The 12,981-nt window shown below is 44.3% G+C and overlaps 1 protein-coding gene across 3 annotated transcripts in view; it reads right to left on the bottom strand.

Moving 5' to 3' along the window:
* Positions 1-11,508, bottom strand: part of LOC126475006 (tyrosine-protein phosphatase 10D) — a 338,696-nt gene extending 327,188 nt beyond the window's left edge. For all 3 annotated transcript variants that reach the window (XM_050102546.1, XM_050102547.1, XM_050102545.1), the window contains exon 1: positions 11,094-11,508. In XM_050102546.1, the coding sequence (XP_049958503.1) occupies positions 11,094-11,174 (81 nt within the window). In that variant the 5' untranslated portion in view covers positions 11,175-11,508. The remainder of the gene's footprint in view (positions 1-11,093) is intronic.
* Positions 11,509-12,981: the final 1,473 nt, after the last annotated feature.

The following is a 12,981-nucleotide window of genomic DNA, read 5'->3' on the forward strand; positions in this document are numbered from 1 at the left end:
ACGAGGACTGCCACTCATTAGAGCAAGTGGACATACTGTACTTCCGTACCTCCTTGCGATCGTTCGACGACAGTACTTCCCTGCGGACGAGTCCGTCGTGATTTTAAGCGCACACCCCCCAGGTACACGGCCACCTTGACACGGCGGTAAGACGAGAGACAGCGGTGCAATGTCGACGCCCACGCCGCCTGTTCACGGGACGCAACCCGAACTCGGCAGCGAGGCTGCGAGCATCCGAGCGGCACGTGCGAAATGGGTTGCACCGGCTCGCGTTACAGCCGTCAACCCAAACGCAAACAGGACGGCGGGAAGTCAGCAAGGAGGCTAGTTTCACTTAAGACGAGCACGCTATCTTGTTCATCTCGTCGGAAGCAAAATCATGCAGAAAACGATGAAAGTTAAGACACTGTCTAAAGCCCCACTGGTGATGATGTCTAAGGCTCTACATCTACAACCAAATGCACATTCCGAAGTGGATCAGATCCTCTATCAGTCATCCATTACACCGCAAATTATCTCTATTACTACATCCGGCACAGATTAAGTCACGCTGGTCGAAGAAACCCAAGCCCGTCTTACCAATATCATACGAGGTGTGTTCAAAAACTAAAGTGACTTTATATTTTTATGAAAAAATATTTATTTATTCAGCAACATTTATGCTGTCCCCTTCGAGGTCATCCCCCTCAGATGGAATACACTTATGCCAACGCTTTTTCCAATCCTCCTTCTTCTGCTTCTCAAAAGCACTTTTCGGTACAGCCTTGAGTACTTCCAGCGATGCCGACCGGTGTGGCCGTGCGGTTCTAAGCGCTTCAGTTTGGAACCGCATGACCGCTACGGTCGCAGGTTCGAATCCTGCCTCGGGCATGGATGTGTGTGATGTCCTTAGGTTAGTTAGGTTTATGTAGTTCTAAGTTCTAGGGGTCTGATGACCTTAGAAGTCCCATAGTGCTCAGAGCCATTTGTTGAAAAATGGTTCAAATGGCTCTGAGCACTATGGGACTTAACTGCTGTGGTCATCAGTCCCCTAGAACTTAGAATTACTTAAACCTAACTAACTTAAGGACATCACACACATCCATGCCCGAGGCAGGATTCGAAGCTGCGACCGCAGCGGTCGCGCGGTTCCGGACTGTATCAATCGTTGAAAATCTTCGTCCTTTCTTACGTCACTTCGGTTTTGCGAACAGGAAAATGTAGCAGGGGGCCAAATCCGGTGAATATGGTGACTGAGGCATGATTGTCGTGTTTTTTTTTGGCCAAAAAATCTCTCATAAGCAACGATGAATGAGCAGGTGCATTGTCGTGATGCAAAAGCCATGAATTGTTTTTCCACAATTCTGGACGTTTTTTGCGTATTGCTACTCGCAAACGGCGCATAAAGTCAAGGTAATGCTCCTTATTGACCGTACGATCTTGAGGCAAAAATGCATGATGCACGACTCCACGATAATTGAAACAGTGAGCAAAACTTTGACATTTGATCGAACTTGGCATGCTTTTTTCGGTCTTGGGTGTCCGGGATGCTTCCATTGCGACGACTGGGCTTTGGCTTCGATGTCGTAACAGTAAACTCATGTTTCGTCACCAGTTATGACCGTTTTGAGGAAATCAGGATCATCATTGACGTCATTCGAGAGATACTGAGCGATGCCCATGCGAGGGTTCTTCTGGCTAAAACTGAGAAGTTTTGGAACAAACTTCGCTGACACACATTTCATGCCCAAAACATTCGAAAAAATTGCATGACACTAGCCGGCCGATATGCCAACATCCTCAACAACTTCTCTTACAGTAACTCGACGATTTTTCAAAACAATTTTCTTTACAGCTTCGACGTTATCATCTGTTGTTGTGCTGGAGCGTCCAGAGCGAGGTTCGTCATTGGAAGAGCTTGTACCACTTGTAAACATTTTTTTTTCTTTTACTTAGAGCAGACCCACCACATGACACTGTCAATATTTCAAGTGTTTTAGAGAATTTGATCCCATTTTTCACACAAAATTTCATGCAAATCCTTTGCTCCATTTTTTATAACAATCGAAAATCGCCGAGCACACTAAAACACGTCTGACCTTACTATCTATCAGAAAAAAACGAAGTTTGCTAGACACTTGAAACTGTGAACATATGTTCGGGGACATGTGTACCGACATAACAAAATAAAGATCGATAGTCGAATGCACGTTGCCCGCGCAATTTGAAAAGTCACCTCACTTTTTGAACAGCTCTCGTACAGTATTGTGGAGGTCATGGAACATCCTACAACACAACATTAACATCAGTTTCGCTGAGGACATGTGGTGTCAAGCAAACGCTCCCACCTCAAAAATTCACTGTCCTGTATATGATGGTCACATATCTAAAACATTCGTTATTTTTATTCAATTAGCTGATTTAAATGTAATTTTTTATTTCCTTTCCTTTGTCACATCACTTTAATCATAATTTCAACTTCATATTTTGCTCTCATTTTTCTTCCTTTTCCATTTGAAATCTTTGTTCATGGGCTTTTCATTAATTTTAGGTATTAATTTAGATTTCGTTTCTTTTTTCTTCCACAATATTGCGTTCATTATATTTATTTCTCATTTTTTAAAAATTGAATTATACTTATACAACCTTCGTTCGTTTAAATTTTCATCTGCGTTATTCTGTCCATAGTGCAATAGGTATTTAGATTAAAATTTCAAATAACTGAATATTATTACAGATAAATATAATTAAATTAATATTCACAAAAATTCCGATTTGCAAAAGAATGGTACAAAGAAAAAATTCAACTAATGAAAATAGTTCATACGGTGATTAAAATAATGTGACAACGGAATAGAAATAAAAAAATTACATTTAAACCATTTAACCGGATAAAAATAATGATCAAAGTCATTTGGGCAAAGATTTAAAAATAAGACAGTTTACTGCACCTAAAAGAAATCCGAACCCACCATCTCTTGCATGTGAAGCTATTATCCAATCCGTTACACCACGCAACCACACTACTTCATACGACTTTTTTTTAACGTTATTGAGGTTCACGCAAAATTCCGCATTTCTTTTTTCATCAATTAGTCGCAAACGAGGGATAACCAAGGTGAATGGCTACACAACATGATACCTACATTTGTTTTAGAAATTCGGTAACACCGCTGGGGCCTCTCCTTGTAAGAGCAGCTAATGATTATGTTCAGTGTCAATGGAACACCTTCAGAACTGTGGTTCCTTGGTTAGTTGGTTTAAAGGAGGGGGGAAGGGACCAAACTGCGACGTCATCCTCCTTGTTCTCAGTAACGTAATTACACAAGGGAAAGAAGAAAGGAGACGTACAGGACAATAACAGGAGAATGGAAGAACCAGAAGAACGACAGAAGGTCAACGAACACGACTATGGGCAACACAGGATAAGACAACCACAGAGAGAAGCAAGAAACAGGTAGAAGGGATAAAAACAAGAGAGCAGGTGACCGTGGCTGGCCGACCACGAGAATAAAAGGGAAAAGCCAGCCACTCTGTGACACATTAAAACATCCAGCCTAAAAGCATTAGAGTGGAAAACATAAAGGGTCAAAGGACATGCACGAAAGATTATATAGGAAGGACAGCTGCTGGGCATCGCACCGACACTGAGGTGGGTCATCACGACGCAGGAAGTAGCTGTGTGTCACCCAAGCGTGGCCAATGCGGAGCCGACAGAGAACCACAGAGTCCCTGCGAGAGGCCCGCGTGGAGGTGTTCCACATATTCGTAGTCTCCTTAATAGCACGCAGTTTGTTGTGCGTACTGAAGTTATGCCATTCCGTCTCCCAAAGCCGCAAAACCTAGCGGCGTAGTGCTGAAAGCAGGTCAGTTGCAGAGAAGCCGATCTCCATAACTCCATAAACGGTCTCCGCGTAGCCTGTTGGGCACCCAGTCGGCAAGTTCGTTGCCTGGCGTTCCGACGTGACCTGGGATCCAGACAAACACCACTGAACGACCGGACCGTTCCAGGGCATAAATGGGCTTCTGGATGGTCGCTCTCAAAGGATGACGAGGATAGCAATGGTCGAGAGCTTGTAGGCTGCTCGAGGAGTCAGTACACAGAGGAAACGACTCCGCAGGCGTGAACGGATGTGCTGAATAGCAAGAGACAGAGCCACCAGCTCGGCAGTGGAAACACTGCAGCCGCCGAGCAAGGAATGCTGTTCAATATGTCCTCCATGGATATACGCAAAGCCGACGTGAGCATCAGCCATCGAGCCGTCGGTGTAAACCACTTCGTGGCCTCGATACTTGTCAAGAATCGAGAGGAAGTGGCAGCAGAGAGCCGCAGGGTTAACTGAATCCTTAGGGCCATGTGAAAGGTCCAGAAGAAGCTGCGGCCTAGGTGTATACCATGGAGGTGTACGTGAGTGGACCTCAAGCATATGTGGTAAAGGCAAGGACTCCAATTCAGAAAGAAGGTATCGGACATGAACTGCAATTGGAAGCCGTGACCTGGGCTGCCGATGTGGGAGATGAACCGCAGTGGATGGGAAAAGGAGATGGTGATTCGAATGCGTGGGAGAACTATGAACGTGTGCTACGTAACTGGCCAGCAGTTGTGCATGCCTAACCTGCAACTGAGGCACTGCGGCTTATACAAGGACGATGGTCACCGGACTTCTCCTAAGAGCTCCTGTCGCTAGGCGAATGCCAAAGTGGTGCACTGGGTCAAGTAGACGCAATGCTGAGGGCGCCGCTGAACCATAAACCAGACTCCCATAGTCAAGACGGGATTGAACAAGGGCTCTGTCGAGCTGCAGCAGCACAGAGCGATCTGATTAAAATTCGTACAAAAAGGTCCTGTTCTTTTTTTTCTCTACCACTAATAGTGTGCACATAGCGAGCAAGACCCCTGTAGGGCCTGACCATGGCTGCGCCTTGTATATGACTCCCTGTAGGCGCCACTCGGCAACACCAGTACTGGTGGAGCAGTACAAAATGCAGAAGTCATCTGCATACAGAGAGCTGCTAGACCGTTAACGGCCACTAAAATAGAGGTACTCTATACACAGCCCTGCAGGACCCCATTCTCATGGATATGGGAGACACGAGCGCAGGCACAGAAAGTACATAGCGACAGATTTTGAATAAAAATCGGGAGCGGGCCTCGGAGACCCCACTCATATAATGTGGCAAGGATACGACGTCGTCAGGTGGTGTCATACACTTTGCATTGATATAAAAAAAAAAAAAAACCCAGCAACAAGGTGTTGGCCTCTGGAAAAGGCTGGTCGGATGGCAGACTCGTGGGACACAAGATTATCAGTGTCAGAGCGACCCTGGTGGAAGCCACCCTGACATGGAGCCAATTGGCCACATGACTCCAGGACACTACCCAACCGCCGACACAGCAGCTTACAAAGAACGGTGGCGAGGCTGATAGCTATCTACATCAAGCGGGAGCTGTTTAAAGGCTATGAGGTGCTCCAGGGAAGTGTGCCGCTTATGCCATTGTAGAGCTCGTCAATGCTCCTTAATTGCTTCAGCGACTTCCGCCGACCACTAAGGGACTGCCTTTCGTGGGGGGCGCCCTAAAGAGCAAGGGATCACGTTTTCTGCCGGAGAAGGAATTGTTGTAGTCACCTGCTCAACCATCACATTGATGCTGCCATGTGGGGGAGATTCAATAGTGACAGCAGAGGTGAAAGTTTCCCAGTCCACCTGGCCATCTCGGCAGGCGTCCATAAGCCTGGTGCTGGGGCAGCGACAGGAAGATGGGGAAGTGGTCACTACCACAAATGTCATCACGTGCTCTCCAGGGGATAGACGGGAAAAGTCCTGGGCTGCAAATTGATAAATCAATGGCTGATTAATTACCATGAGCCACACTGAAATGTGTGGCGACCCATTATTTAAGAGGCAGAGGTCGAACTGACACACTAAAGTTTCGACATTCTGCCTCTGCCAGTAAGCACAGTGCCACTCCACAAGGGGTTACAGGCATTAAAATCTCCCAAAAGTAGGAAAGGTTTAGGGAGTTGATCAATCAGTGCAGCAAATACATTCAGGGGTACTGCACCATCTGGAGGAAGATATACATTGCAGACAGCTATTTCCTGTGTCGTTCTTATTCTGATAGCCACAGCTTCAAGAGGGGTTTCAAGGGGCACAGTTACACTACAGACTGAGTTTAGGACATAAACCAAACTCCACCTGACACTCTGTTATAGTCACTACAGTCCCTTATAGCCACGGAAGGCAGGGGTCCTCAATGCCGGGAACCAGGTTTCCTGGAGGGCAATACAGAAAGCAGGTGTAAAGCTTAACAGTTGCCGTAGCCCAGCCAGGCGGTGGAAAAAACTACTGCAATTCCACTGGAGGATGACGTCATCGTGAGACTGGGAAGGCATGGAACATTCAATGAGGCAGTTTACGCCTCAGGGTCACCTGTTGCCACCAACTTATTGCCTGAGCAGTCTATATCCATTGTGTCTGAGGGTCTGGCGAGATCTAGCTCCTCAGAGGACACCAGAATCTCTACCTCATCCCCAGACACAGAGCTTGTAGGTAGTAGTGGTGTGGGTGCCACTGCAATTTCCTCGGTCTTGGGGATTTTTGTTTTAGATTTCTCTCGCTGCTCCTCGGGTTTCCCTGGCTGGGAGGACTTCACTGATTCAGACTCCGGGACTAAGGATGAGTGTGAAGCCCTATGACCAGCTGCTTTTGGACTCTTCGGCCACTGGCGGGTGTCATCTTTCCCACTAGCAGAAACCTGGGAAGGGAGTGACCCAAGAGACCCCTTCCTAGTGAGAGGAGCCGAAGACGACTTACGCCTCTCCGACACAGAAGTGGGGACAGATATCCCGATGGTTAGGGGGGATGTTGCTCCTGAAGTAGGTGGTGCAGGAGCTACAGGGAGGGAAGGGCCCACCACCATCAAGGGGGCAGGTGTAGTCTCCTGGCTCTGAGAGGTGACTGGGTTTGGGGGAGCTGATGGGGTTAGAACTGTCGTAGTGGCGGCGTAAGACGACGTCATACGTACAGGATGTAGGCGTTCAAATTTCTTCTTAGCCTCAGTGTAGGTCAGTCGGTCCAGGGTCTTGTACTCCACAATTTTCCTTTCTTTCTGGAGAATCCTGCACTCGGACGAGCAAGGCAAATGGTGCTCTCCGCAGTTGACACAGATGGGAGTCGGAGCACATGGAGTATAGGGATGTGATGGGCTTCTACAATCTCAACATGTGACACTGGAAGCAGAGTGGGAAGACATATGGCCGAACCTCCAGCATTTAAAGCACCACATTGAGGGAGGGATATACATCACAGTGGCAGGCAATCACCTTGACCACCTCGGGTAATGTACCACCCTCGAAGGCCAAGATGAATGCACCGGTGGACATGCCGAAGGAAATGTACACCATGCAGGTCTAAATTGGGGCACAGTTCATCGTCAAACTGCAAAAGAAGGTACCTGTGAAGTATGATACCCTGGACCACAATTAAGATCTTATGGGGCGTCACAGTTACAGAAACATCCCCCAGCTTGACACAAGCGAGTAATGCCCGAGACTGGGCAGAGGATGCCGTTTTGATCAAGACTGACCCAGATCTCATTTTCGACAAGCCCTCCACCTTCCCATGTGTGTCCTCTAAATGGTCAACAAAAAACTGAGGCTTTGTTGTCATCAAAGATACCCCATCAGCTCTCAAGCCTACGAGGTACCGGAGCGAATAAGGGCCACTGCCATCCTTAGCCTGACGTTTGTCCAGTGGTATGCTAGGGAGGGGAACTATTTGGGGTCATACTTCTGTGTGTTGAACTGAGCCCGTGACCGCTTAGAGACTGCTGGTGTTCGACCACCAGCAAGAGATAATTTACTACACTTTTCATCGCGTATCATTTGCCCTGATGCCACCCACTCCGACCCATGAGCACCACCCAGCTGCAGCAAGGCCATTGCCGGAGTCCCAATGCCCCAGGGTGACCAGTGACCAGCAACTACCCCTCAGCATACGTGGTAAGTTAACGGTGCAGACATCAGCAGAGCGATCCCTGTATGGTCAGGGGGCTACAATCAACAGAGTATATGTCGGTCCCACCACAACGGACTGGCTACTGTACTGGATATCAGGTGCAAGCAAGCAAGTCCATTATCATCATCAGCATAGAAAATGATGCTGCCCAGTCAATGAATAAATATGCAGCTGAGGGTGACCTTGCCCAACAGTTGGAGAATGAGCAGAAGTGCAGATCCACAGTGATGAAGGATGCGATAGATCTCCACACATGATGGACACGATGCACCGTGTAAGGCACTATTCTCCAATTGGCTCGCTCTTCACGAAAACTTCGAAAAATGGAGGTCAGACCCTACAAGGGACCATCACATAAAGGCCAAAATGTGCGAGGCTCCTTTTAGTCAGCTCTTACAACAGGCAGGAATACCTCGGTTCTAATCTAACCCCAGAACTGCAGGGGGGCAGAACTGTGGTCGTCAAACTTTTCTTTCTCAAGGGTCAATATTGACACCGCAGGATGGCACATCTGGCCGCATATACACAATGATCCAGAAGTGGTGGTTTATGCAGTACGCAATGTCATACCTGGCCATGAAAAACCACGCAAAAGATTTTCATATTCTCTTGCTCGCTATGTGCACACTATTAGTGGTAGAGAAAAAAAAAAAAAAAAAAAAAAGAACAGGACCTTTTTGTACGAATTTTAATTTAGTTAAATTTTGTTATGGAGTATGTTTTTGGTAGGGGCCCTAGTTTTCGAGTTACTCAAGAAAAACCTATGAAAGTTACCTTCAAACACACCCCCACACATACACTCAGCACCCACTAGCCAGGATTTCTAGAACGCTTCCAGAATGAGATTTTTACTCTACAGCAGAGTGTGCACTGATATGAAACCTCCTGGCAGATCAAAACTGCATGCCGGACCGAGACTCGAATTCGGGACCTTTGCCTTTCCTGACCAAGGTTCGCAGGTGAACTTCTGTGAAGTTTGGAAGGTAGGAGACGAGATATTGGCAGAAGTAAAACTGTGAGGACGGGGCATGAGTTGTGCTTGGGTAGCTCAGATGGTAGAGCAGTTGCCCGCGAAGGCCCCTTGTTCGAGTCTCAGTCCAGCACACAGTTTTAATCTGCCAGGAAATTCCTAATATGTTGTTCATGGCACACTCACCATACAAAAGCACAGTCCACTTTTTTGGTCTTCTTCATTGACTGACTGTATTATGCCATCAGTTTAATCACACACTTACAAACTGCAAAACTGGCATCTGTGGAAATTTCACTGAACAATTTTGTGAATTTTAATAGCATAAAATAAACAATCACATTGTCGTATCTGTCAGGCCTTCTGACTATGAAGCCACTGTGCTCGAAAGTATTAAATTTGGATAGAACTGTCAGTGTAATTACACTACGTGATCAAAAGTATCTCGATAACCCCAAAAACATATGTTTTCCATATTAGGTGCATTGTGCTGCCACCTACTGCCAGGTACCCCATATCAGCGACCTCCATTGCCATGTATATCCTTCAGTATTCTAGAATACAGTGAATCAGTGGCGTATTTCTCAAGAGCCATTGGTGCAGATTTTGTTAAGACTAAGTGAAAATCTTGCAGAAAATCTTTCAATTCCATTCATATGGATTGTGCTACAATCTCTTTCGCCTCATTAAGACTCAGTGTATCTTATAAATAACTTAAGACAACCCCAGAGTATCTTTTGTACACACTGTGGAGGACGTTAATAGTCATAGTTCTTTGGTACTGTCTGCTTTCTTGTAGTGTAGAATAATTATATCATACTCTTCCACAACAGGACTCTGATATCAAATTTTTGAAGTTTCTTTGTATCATCCTGCTTCATTTCTATTTTACCATCATCTACCGGCACCCTTCCTATCTTCATACTTCCAAAAGTTTTATATAGCACACCTGGTGTGACTCCTGGATTGTCATATTATCATCATTAACTGCTAGCATTTCTCAACAGTCTCTTGACATATACAAATATTTATAGAAATTTTGGAGTGTTTGAGATAATTACAGGGCATGCATACTAAATAGAATTCACCATATGACTATGCACATTTAAAGCCTGACTAAAAACAACTACTTAGGATAAATAGTGCTTTGCAAGACATAATCACCATTGGTATATACTGTGACAAATATGATTTTTACACCCAAAATAAATATCAGCAACACTATAATAACTTCTGCTTACTTGGGCCATAGGCCTACCGATATTTATGTTTCACATCCTTTAGTGACAAGATAATCTAGTTTATTTACAGAAGTTTTAGCCGCATATCTGCTAATATGTCATGAACATGATTAGGCTTACACTGAAAAACAGACTTGAGAACTTGCGTACATATAGCAGCAGTCTGAAGCAATGAAATAATCTGTCCATTACAATCTGGTACACGAAATTAAACAAACTCATAAATGAAGGAAAATAGGCCTAAACCATATTGAATTAGTAAATCAATAGGAAACACAAGTAGAGAGAGGCCCAATTTTTAACGCCACCATGTCCCATTATGTCATCGATGCTGCACTGATTTTTAAAACAAAAATCTTGTTTGTCCAGCAAAACAAAACTGACACGAGTAAACAATCTTACGTCTTATTCACAGACTGGTGCAAGGTGTAGCAAAATCTGAGCATACAGTCGAATAATTTCCGCTGACAGTTGTTTCAGTTGATGTTAGCAGCCTGTACTGACCAACTGGCAACAGCATATTTAATAATGCTCTAGTAGTAATTTCTTCTTTATTATGTTATCCTCGCATACAGCAATCCCCATTAAGAAATGTGTATGAGAAAGTGATCAGAAGCAGGCTAGCTTTCATCACACATAAAACAAACAATGCTTATAAGCTTTGAAATTTCTACTGATGGACCAGATGGATACATCTGCAATCTTTAATTAAAATCATAATATAGGACACGATAAAGCATTCTCTTTTAATTTTTTTGAATTGTTGACAACAAATTCAAGCTCCATATAATGAAAATGCAAGTTCACAGTAACAGTTGATTCGCCAGAACTCCAGATATACGATAAATGACAATAATCGGACGTACTGAAAAACCTAGACTTACCTTAATGCTACAGCTCAAAAGAAACAGCAATGAAAGAAAACTGCATCGCCATCTGATGGATACTTCTTGAAAGATTTTCATATTTTTCGTTCAGTCCCGTTAGGGTATGTATTGTTCTTCACGTAAGCACTATTGAAACTAGTGTAAGATATTAAAGTCACGTCACAAAAAGATATTGGCTGTCATGACATCGTTTTGCAGTATTTAAAATCCAGGCCCGAGTGGAAGATCAACATAAAACTCTACCAGCACTGCCAGATCCACGTCAACAATGTACAACGAATGTAAGATCCGACAGACGATCACATCCTCACTCTGAACTCGGACGACCCACACGGAAACAAAACTTAAAAGCAACTACGGTATGGCTTGGACTACATACAACGTGAACAAAACAAACGCACTCACCGCCACAGACTGACAACTAAGAGCACCAAAGATTCGGGACCAGAGATCACATAATCCAGAGATAACACATTTGTGCTTATTTTACAGACTCATTTATTCAGCTTTCGGGTCTATAAGGAGAAAAACATTAATGGTTCCTTAGCTGTCTAAAGTCAGGCACTGTAACTATATGAACAAATATAACTAGGATTATTTTCATGTGTTTGTTCGGCATTGACACGACGAATATTTAAAAAAAAATAAATAGATTACAACATAACATAAAACACCGAGCGTTATACAATAAAAAATACTTGCACAAAAAGACTGATTTTTTAAGCCAGTCAGTGGCATTGTCCGTGATTGTATGTATGTATGTCCTCAAGTTCACCGCTACAGGCATCTGTAAATCGCAGCGAACACATGGGAACTTGCATTACGGACAGCTCGCTGGTGTTCGCTTGTACTTACGAACAAGCGTTTACACTTCGAGCGAAAGAAAACACAATCGAAAGTGCACTGAGAGTGCGAACTTACGAGAACGCTGCGTTTTTTTAGACAGATATCATACGACAGAACGGAACCGTAGTGAAATAGCCACGTTGAAAAATAGTGATGCCCTGGTAGGATTGTTGTGTATGGCAGGTGCGCTGTTGGTGATGCAAAAGCAAGGGAGCGAAGGAAAATAAAAATACGGTTGTCTGACGTTTTACAGAAGCGTCGACTACATGGTGGTAGTGTGCTAACCACAATTATAGCTCGCAACTTCATTACTCGTATCTCAGAATTTCACGCTTATGTCGGTGAACTATTTTCGCTGGTTGGTTACAACAACTAAGAGAAAAAATGTAAAACAGGTCACCAACTACAGCAGAGCAAGCTCAGCTGAAGAAAGACTAGTACTGCCCCGGTTTTTAGCAACTCGGTACAGTTACGCCGTCTTAAAGTATTTATTGCGCATTTCAGCAACTGCTATATCTCGGATAGCTCCTGAAGTATGAAGAGCAATGTGCGAAGCGCACAGGGTTTATGTTAAGGTAAGGTAAATAATTGCCGGTAATATAAATTAAAAGTATACAAATGACCTGCCATAAATGATAAAATATCTGTTACTTTATGTAATAAAATCTGCTTCCCATTTGTTAGGTGGATAATGTGATGATAAAAACGCTTACATACACTTGCAATAAGCTGTCGGCAATATACTACTGTATGAAACGTTATGGCCCCTATTTCTGCTGTACAATTTCAATAAGTAGATCTCAAGTCCAAAACAGTGAATTAATTTATTCCTTTTAATTAAGTTTCCTCGCCAAAGAAGAGAATGGTCACAGATTGTGAATGGCTTTGAAGAGCTGTAGAACTTCCCACACCGCCTTGGAGCTGTGGGTGGAAGGATCTGTGAAATTGGTATACCTGCCAATAGTGTAACTGAGTTTTACAATTACGAAGGATTTCGTAGTGAAGTTGTAATAGATGTTGATGATGTAGAATATTGCTT

This window comes from Schistocerca serialis, chromosome 4 (assembly GCF_023864345.2).
Source record: "Schistocerca serialis cubense isolate TAMUIC-IGC-003099 chromosome 4, iqSchSeri2.2, whole genome shotgun sequence".
Taxonomy (NCBI): domain Eukaryota; kingdom Metazoa; phylum Arthropoda; class Insecta; order Orthoptera; family Acrididae; genus Schistocerca; species Schistocerca serialis.